At 43.1% G+C, this 9,657-nt stretch overlaps 1 protein-coding gene across 1 annotated transcript in view; it reads left to right on the forward strand.

Annotated features, from left to right (window-relative positions):
* Positions 1 to 8,363, forward strand: part of ALPK2 (alpha kinase 2) — a 34,485-nt gene extending 26,122 nt beyond the window's left edge. The window contains exons 9-10 of the mRNA XM_026866007.1: positions 1,001 to 1,049; positions 7,444 to 8,363. Of these exons, the coding sequence (XP_026721808.1) occupies positions 1,001 to 1,049; positions 7,444 to 7,678 (284 nt within the window). The 3' untranslated portion in view covers positions 7,679 to 8,363. The remainder of the gene's footprint in view (positions 1 to 1,000; positions 1,050 to 7,443) is intronic.
* Positions 8,364 to 9,657: the final 1,294 nt, after the last annotated feature.

Below are 9,657 nucleotides of genomic sequence, written 5' to 3' on the forward strand. Positions count from 1 at the left end.
CTTCCATACCCTTGTAACTGGCAGAGGCTCCAGATGGCCCCGTGCTTGAAACAGAGACAGACAGACCCTTGTTAAAGAAAACCAAGAATAGGATCTTAAAATATATCCCATATTCTTTAACAAGAGAAGGCAGGAAAATTAGCAACAAGACATCTAAATGAGACCCGTGAAGTAATTTGAAGGGAGAAAAATGAATGAGGTCTTAGCCTGAGGGGAGCACAACAGCAGAAATGGTATCTGAGCCTCTATCATGATTGCTGCCACAAAGGACAAGATACCTGCTGCTGTGGAAAAGAAACATCCTTCCTCTCTGATCATCTTCTCATTTGAGTTCCTAGGCTGCATTTTCCAGGCATAATGGTTGAGACTTTGGGGGTATTCTCCAAGGAAAATGGCCCTGAGACTCTCATTTCCTGAACAGAAAAAATTGCACACTGCAGGACTGGATTTTACCTATAAACAGCAAAGGGATAGGTTAAAAACCCCATGTTTTTTAACTTTGGATCTTTCACCTGAAAAGTAGAAATAAGGCTGACCTATTGCTATTTGATTAGCAAAGCAAATCTAAAATTCCTACTGATAAACATTGTAGTCCAGGTTTTCAAAGCATCAAAACCACAAAATCTGTAAATAAATATACACATATGCAGGTGCACAAGCAAAGATTTTGTACGTTTCTTAAAATGCAGCCATCAAAATGTAGCCCCTCCTTTCCCCAGTGTCTAGCACAGGAAACCAGCTATGGTCTGTTTATCCCCTTGCTGTCTGTAAAATGCTGGTGTGAGACTGGCTTCTAGAAACAGCTAGTGCTAGAGAGCACAAACATCCTGTTTTTAATTGGGTTACTTTAAAATGTTTTGAAAAAATGATGACAAATAATTAAGATTAAAACCATGAATCGCTAAGATTTAACACCTCTATATATGGTGCTTTTGAATTTGAAGAGACTCCTAGAAACTCTAGTGTAACATAAGCTTTCTGTTTCCTTGATGCCTTGTAGGTGTAGGAATGAAGTTAACTGACGTTGGCATAGCAACACTGGCCAAAGGGTGAGTGAAAAATTATTTCTCAACAGCATGGTTTTGCTTTACACATCAGTCTCTTCACAGTGTAAATATGTTGGGGAAAGTGCACTGGAAATGTATTGTTGCTTTAACTTTGGAAAAACCAATCCTCATCTGACTCTTAACTTCTTTTTGTTCATATTTATGGGAACTTGCCTATAAAGGAAACACATTTATTTTGTTCTGAAAGGATAAGACTGCACTGTAGATTGGACTTTGTTTTTGCTTCATGCCTCCCTTAGAATAGGCTTATTCAGAGGATATTTCATGAGTGAAATCAAGGTCTCTGGTGACTTGCAAGTAAGCGAGGCCCTTTGCTCGGCGCCGTGTCAGCTAGTGGAAAGGTGAGGCTGAGGATGCAGGGCTGGTCCTGGCTCTAGCCTGGGGTGCAGTGGAAGACCTGGTGGTGCGCTGTCCCGAGGCTCTGACCACAGAGGAGACGCCTCGATCCCGGCCTGCTGTTGGGGCTGGAGCTGCCACCAGGCTCACGCTCGCCAGCACCTGCCCAGCAAATGCCCATATGGCCCCGCTGCTGGGCCCTGCTGCCAGCGCCCCGGCGAGCCTGCTCCCCTCTTCCCCTCTCCACAGCACTGCGGGCACTGCGGGAGGGGGTGCCCTGCAAGGGGCCAGAGGTTGCATTGCCCTTTTTGAAAGGAATTTGAGGGGATGGTGCAGGGACTGCGTGAGAGAACACAGCTGAAATCCCTCCTGCAGCCAGCAAAAGTGACAACGCTTTAGAAATATCTATTTGCCACAAGCTTTTATAAAGACTGTTTTCTCAGTTTAGAACTCGGAGTTTTTCTTCCTATAGCAGGCAGTGACCATAATAAGCTTTTCTTGAGCCCCTGTTTTTGTCAGCTACATGGCTGGAGGGAGAATGTCTGTTCAGCTTTGTATAGGCCACTTACCACGTTTCCTTTTCAATCAGGTAAGAGATTTGAGGGTATCTCTTTCCCTTCTCTCAGAAGCAGTAATTCTGACCTCTAACAAAAGATCTGTTCAGAATATTTCAAGAGGCCTGTTTCCCAGTAGTTTTGCAATGGTTTCAGGTCTTTTGGGGAGACTTAAGCATGTGTGTAAAGATATAGACTTTTTAATGTTCTTTCTTCCACTTCTCTTAAGTTTCTTTTAATTAAAGCTTCTAGTTATACCACAGGCCAAAAGAGCCATTGGTAGGAATAGCAGTGTGGGCAGCCATTCAGATCAGCTGGCAGCTGGACAGGAGAGGGGCTGGGGGTACCTGCCTGGGACCACTGCTTTAAATTCATATTCTGCTGTGAGAAACTCGCAGGAAAAAGCAGATCTGATCGTACTCATTCAGGCTTTATACTAAACTGGAGCTTGTCAATCTACCTGTGATACAGGAAAAAAACTTCACTGTATCTTTTAAATTATTAAAAATTTGACCTCAGGATATTCTGGGAAGATCCTGCACATTTGTGGATTGGCATCCATTCAGAACTTGCACTGATTTATTCTTTTAGCTGTGGATTCAAAGTTAAATCAGTTGAAATGAAGTTGCATCATCCTGTTATAAAACAAAGAAGTCATAAAAATTTTATTTAGGTGACACTGTTCTATGGCCATCAGGAGATTTATAGAAATGCTTTAAGGGATGCTGTTATCCAGCTCACTATGGGAAATTACTCCTATAGAAGCATATGTTGGACTAGGGAAGAGGAAGGTGAAGTGAGAAAATGAATATGCAACGCAGGCTGTAGTAAGGATCACCTCAGTCATATGTAAGGGAATATAGTTTCCCTTCATGAACAACCTCCCAAGAATGTTGAGTATCATTTTACTTGCCATTTAGCTAATGATATTGCTACAGGAGAACAGGTTTTTCCTCATCCTGTATTTTTCTTTGGCACTCCTTTCCCAGAAGGGACACCTCTGCACCAGTAGCTACCATTTGATTTTTAATTCTGTGAGCTTGCATGGGGAAAACAAACAAGTACACAGAATTCATCTGTACTGCTGGCTATTGCTGCTTTTGGTAGTGTGCAGCCGTGCTGGTGAGAGGTTGTCTGTCTCACGTGTTGGGGAGAATGTACATAGTCCTACTTAACTGAAAAATATAGTGCTACTGGTAGGATTTTGTGTTGTGCAAGAAAATACAAAGCAGATTTTTTGGTATAATTGCCTGTAAAATTTCCTCAACCACTCCTTGCAGAGGTAATGACCTCACTGACCACAGACAGGTCCTCTGCCTCCAGTTCGTCTAAGCCTGGATCAATCACATCAAGGCAAACCAAAAATACCCTTGGGAAGTGCTTCTGTGATCCTTGATGAATGGACGAACATTCATGTTGTGCGTGATTGGAATGTAAATTAAAAACAATTCTAATTTCACTTTTAAGATTAAACTTGTGATCGGGGTAAAAAAAAAAAAATCTGAAAAAATATCCATCTCCCCCAGCCCTGCCATGCTCATAGTACGGTCAAGCTTTCAAATAATCTAATGTCATAGTGCAAACTATTAGTGATGAATTTGCAAAAGCCAATATAGCAACAGTCATGAATTATTCATGGCCATTATTTATCCCCAAGTGTTTCTTGTAAACCAAGCAGAATAAACAGCATATATTAAACTTTTGTACCTATATTCAGCATTGCTCGTTGCTGTTAATGATTTTTTGGGAAGCCCAGACTCATGTTCCAAGTCTGAAAAAATATTTCTGAATGTGCATTTGTGTATCCTTTGCCTTCATATTTGCCCTCCTTTCTGTAGAGGCTGTGGAGAGATTGATGTATTCAACAATTAACACTCTTCACAGCAATTCTGATCTTTTATCCTTCCTGCGTCTGGTTTACTTTTGAGTTGGAAACCAGACGAACCCAAAGCAAAAGGTTATTTATTCCATGTGCTGCAGTAGCTGCAATGCAGTTTCTGTCAGCAGAGGGCGAAGCCCAACTAGAAACTGAGAAGCCTGGAAAGTGTTTTTAATGTAGCCACTGGGGCGCACCAGAGTCAGGAGATCAATCCTTTAAATAAGGTATTTCGTAGAGTCTTTGGCGATCGTAAACAAATGCAACACAGTGACTAGTTTCTAAGTACAGTGAGGCAGTTGAGAAGCTGTGCACAAGTGCCCAGGTATTTATCCAAGAATGGTAAAGGCAAAGATGAAGGGATGGGGAACACAGTGACCCACGGTCATGATGATTAATAGCAGTGTTGTTTGCCAAATGTGGATCTGAAAGTCTGTCTGGTTTCAGGGCAGTGATAAATTTAGTTTTACTCAACGTGGCAACAGGAGGCATTGGGGAGTTTAAGCCTGGGGACAAATCCAACATTCCCCCTTTAGATTTAAGGAAGACTTGGTTTGGATGGACCTCCAACTGTCAAGCTTGGGGAGATGGAATTCTGTCCAGGTTTCATTTATCAGTCATCTAGTCGGTGAATTAATAGCTCATGCTGAGCAAAATAACAGATGCATGTTTTTAAGGGCTGATGGCCAGTTTGGTGTTGCTGAACACAAAACCTGTGGTTGCGGTACGGAGTGTCCAGGTTAGCAGCCATGTGGTAATGGAGCCCTTGCCCCTGTTACACGTCCAGCGAGCTCTAACAGCGCCGAAGGGTTGGAGTGAAGCTCTCCAGCCCTGCCAGATTACAGCAGGGCTGTGGCCATGAGGTCTGTGCAGAAGAAAGGCTGCAGCCTGGGAGCATAGAGGGGGCTGGGGGGGATCAGTGTCTAACAACCAGCAGACAGCTGGGAGCACTCTGATGTGAAACCAGTCCCGCACCTGTAGGTGAGTTTTCCTGTGGCCCACTGTAAGACCAGGGGCTACCTGCACATTGCAGAGCCAAACTAGGCTCACTCGTGCCTCTCGGCTTCCAAAATGGACAGAGTGTTCCCACAGCCCATCTGCAGCCACAAGATCAGCTGCAAACCTGTTATTTAAGAGAAGGGAAATGAGGATAGCTTGATTTAGAGGAGCAAAGCTAGTAAAATAAAAATAATCATGTTTTTAATATAAATGTTCTGTCTCCCGTTCACAAGATATTTATGCTCTTTCACTGCAAATATTTCTGGTGTATGTTGAATTCCAAAGCTAAAGTTAGCAGATCATTCCATTGTTCATTTAAAGTGTCGCTTACTCATAGTATCATCTGAGCAAATGCTACTGTTTCTGGTCTTTGTTTAGATGTTCCCTCAAAGACATACATGAAGTGACAAATACCAAATACAGACAGGAAAGCTGTTTAGACTTCTATTCATGAGAAAAGTGGATTTGAAAGAAATTTTCTTTGGCTGTAACAAAATGGTTACCTAGGGGAAAAAAAAGAGAGCCGGAGAAAGACTGTGCGGTCATTTTGCAGCCACAAATTGAATTAGTCAGCATTCAGGGCAGTGAAACTTCTCACGTAATAGCCCTGGAGGTTACTTATCATTAATGTTCCTGCCAGAACACACCTACACAAAGCGCAGGAGAAATGAAGCTTCTCAGTCAGTCCTGCAGCAGCAGTGGGGAATTTCAGATACCAGAGGAAGCAGATGCTACCCAGAGGCTGCCTGCCCAGAGGCTCTTCACCTCATCTTGCCCAGGCTGCTGCAGCACCCAGCAGTGACACCCAGGACACCATGAGGTGCTTGAAGAGCAGCTCTTCTTGCCACTGGCACTCACTGCGAAGACCCAATGGTTAATTGGATATTTACAATAAATTTATAAGAAACATTTTGGTCTAAGTTATTGCTGGCAGTGCATTACTCTGCCTTAACTAGTCTCTGGCATCAGGATCAATGCTTGATATGAAAAGATTTTCTTGCTGAGCGCAGGCACGTTTGCCTCTGGAACTTAGGTTCTGCTGATGTGTCTGGAGCAGACACCAGTTGGCTCTAGTAAAGGAGCTCAAGTACAAAGTCTCAAGTCTGTTTTTAATTCAAAGGAGCACGAGCAGTTAATTATCTTGCTGAGCTCCAGGGTGTAGTCCTGGAGTAACAGTGGCACTCCTCTTAAACTTCCTTTGGGTAAACAAGCACATAACTTGAGAGGAGAGGAAAAAAATTTCTTAGCCCTTTGAGGTTCATCTGGCTGTTTATAGCAAGCTAGCTGAGTGGCTTCTCTCGAGCAGGGCAGGCTTACTACCTGTTTAACTTAGAGGGTAGACTCCTCTGGTGTGAACAGCTTCACATGGCAAGTAAATACATCTAGAGCTTTATTTCATTGAAGTATGTATTTAACATTCAAAAACTCTGACTTCAGAGAAGAATCTGAAAATACAATATTGTTGTGAGAAGACAAAAAGGACTCCTAAACACTTATGATGAGAAAGTTGAACTCCAAAATAGTTTTTCTTATTGAAGTTAACCAACAGCAATAACTTAATTCCCTAGAAGATAAAGGTCTGCTGTTCACCTTACAGTTATCAGCAAAGTCTTCATCATCATGGCTGGCACAGCTTGTCTGAAGTCTTTTGGGATCCATCCTCCACGGGCAGGCAATTGGGACAGTGTTTAAAGACAGCAGCAAAATGTATAGATGATTCTTTTGCCTGTAAGGGGCACTGCCAATATACGTTAGCATTTTGGCATGTGCCAGAACAGACAATAAATATTACTAGAGAAACTTTCAGACTTCCCTTCTCTACCAAAGAGATTTCTTTCCACCTAGGGCAGAATTAGTGATGCTAGGAAAACAGTCATCCTGAGGTTTCTGCTTTTCTGTTTCTCCTCTGTAGAGGAACACTAGAGATGCAGACCAGGACAGTTAGATAAAAGTGGAGGCAGATGGGTCCGTGTTCTGCCTTCTCCCTGGCTTTGCTGGCCCGCTGAAGAAGGGCAGGTAGCAGTGGGAGCTGTGGTGGTGGCTCGGGAACTGCGAAGGCTGGGTGAGAGGCCGTGCTCGGGAACACTCCTGACCTCCCTCTTCCCCGAGAGGCCTGGCTCCTTCAGAGCCTGCACTCAGGCCTGGGGGAGGGAGGAGCATAGCACAGAAGTGAGGTCCTTGTTTGGAGGAAAACAGCTTCTGGCTCTGACAGCACCTCGTGCAGCACGCTTCATGTCTCTTCATGGTGGTCAGAAGGACTATTATAGAGAATGTTGTACGGTGGATTTCATTCATAGATTACTGAGACAAAGTTAGCCAGCAGGTAATTACATTCCCAACTGACTGAAATGAGAAATAGTAGCCAGGACACAGACCACAGAACTATCCCTCTTTAACCCTTTCCCATCTTCTGTTGCTGCTGCTTTCTCTCACTTCTCAATGGCTCAGTTTGATTTGCTGTGACTGAGTTAGTGCTTCTCAAAACAGCATGGTGGAAGAGACTTGCTTAATGTTTTCAAGCTACTTATGAGTCAGCAGTCATACTCTGCTTCCCTGTGCTGAAAATGAATCTTGAATCCCATTTGGCTCTTTTCTTTCTTTGTTACTACAGATACAGAGGTTTTAAAGGCAACTGCTCGATTTCCTTCATTGAGCAGTTCAGAGCCCTGCATCAGTGCAATAAGTACTGTGAGATGCTGGGGCTGAAATCTCTGCGAACCACTCATCAAAAACAGAGGAAAGCAACATCCATGAAAAGCAAAAATCTACCAAACTCATCAACTGTAAAGAAAACGGTGCCCAAGAAAGCAAGAGAACCTAGAGACTTCATTTCTTCGGAGCACTGAGTGGCACTGTCCCATCTTGTGGAAACTCCTCTGGAGGATGTGTAGCAGTGACAGGCACCAGTGACCTGGTGGGGAATGACTTGAGCCTTTTGCCTTGTGACATTATTTTGGAGTCATCTTGATGCTGATGCCAGCAGCAAAGGAAGGAGCTGATTCTGTGGTCTTGGTACCTGACATTTAACACCAGGGCAAGGTTCTGAAGACAAACTAAGTCATCTGCCCGGATTATCTTACAACCCTTCTATATATTGGTATCCGCACATTTTGAGTCTTGGACATTGAGCATGCCGCAGGTCACTGGAGAACATCTTCCCTTCTATGTGCTGTGACCCTGTGGGTTCAGCTGATACATAAACAATATATTTAAGATGCCACTTAGTAAAAGTTTTGCACACTATTGTTGCTCAGGCTGCTATAGAAAAATTGTTTTCTTTCACAGATTTTTGCATATTGTAATCCTACTATAATCCTGTTGTATTTTTTTCTCCCACTTACATGTCTTTTAATACAAGACAAAGCCATTCATGATCGGACATATCTGTTTTCTGCCCCCCCCTTAACTAGTATCTTTAAGGTCCTCACAAAGTGATATCAGCTTAAAGATGGAGAACTTTTGTGATTCTTCACAGAATTCCTTGCTTTCTGTGCAAGCTTTCCTGAATCTGTGGTTAACCGCATGGCACAGTACTGTTGTGCTTGCACTGATCATATTGTAGGGTAGTTTGGAGCCTGCATGTTGCCACACAGCTACCATCTGAAATAAACCCTTACATATGGAGGGTATTTTGGTATCTTGCAGCATTTTCCACTAGGATGAGTACAATGACTTTTCTGGGTGGCATGGAGTTGGTTTTTGAAGGAAGATGACTGGTGGTCTGGGTCCACACCTGTCAGCTAGAGAGTCATGATTTATCCAAAATGCCTAGGCAGGGCCCAGAGCTGAAAAAAAGATACTGCACTGAATTAAACTTACGTGTAGCTTATGTGGAGATTTAGAGCCAAAGGAGGGAGCGATGCATGTCAGAGGACTGCAACAAGTTTGCTGTAGGTGGCAGTTGAAAACCCAGCCTGCAGTGCCTCACACAGGATAGAGACACTGAACGTTGTCAGACTTCTTACCCGATGTGAGTACTAAAGAGTGGGTGGTGCCAGCAACCAGCACCTGTGGGTGAGTCCTATCAGTGCTGAGAAAGAGAAAAGCAATTTCAGGTAGTTTCTGCTTTGTATTGATAAGCAGCAGGTGCCAAATAAGAGATAAACTGTTGGAGACTGGCTGACACTAGGGACAGAAACTCATCCGGCTGCAATGTAGATGTAACACCTAGGCTTGTCATCCTGGGCTCCCTTGATGGCTAACAGAGGTCTTCTCAATGGAATTCAGAGCAAAGTGCAGGTCATCTGAAAAACAGACATTTGAAATGGGTCAGATTAACTGTGTCAGAAAAGTGCCTGTGTCTCTCTGTTGAGGGAAAAGGAAGCAGTGTCAGACAGATAACTACATTTAAATTTCTACAGTTACATGGGATGAAGTTTTCCAGAGTTCTGAAGCATTTGAGTTTTCGATAGTTTTCAGCTAACTTCGGTGGAGGAGACCAACTGCAAAATGATGCTGCAGAAATTAGGATGGTGTTGTAGTCCATATAAAACTAAATGTATGAAAGCCTATTTGAAAAATGAGCTTTTAACTGGAACTGTTTGCCCATGTCTAAATTTTCATGTCAGATTTTTTAAAAAAGTATTCTGCTAATAATTGCTGTTCTTTGAAGACTGATAACTAGCCATCTTAGTCGTGCGCTTACAGAAGATACATACCCTGTATCAGGAAGTGTTTCCTGGCTATCTGAAAAAGAACGAAAGCTGAGTGCATCTAAACTCAACTTTTACAAAGGTCTACACAAAGAAGTCAGGCAGGGAAAATAAAGTTTGGTCCTGTTTATGTCCACTGGCTTCAGTGGCAGAAGAAGATTCACCTATTGTAG

Source organism: Athene cunicularia, assembly GCF_003259725.1.
Source record: "Athene cunicularia isolate RWA chromosome Z unlocalized genomic scaffold, athCun1 chrZ_part1, whole genome shotgun sequence".
NCBI classification, from domain to species: domain Eukaryota; kingdom Metazoa; phylum Chordata; class Aves; order Strigiformes; family Strigidae; genus Athene; species Athene cunicularia.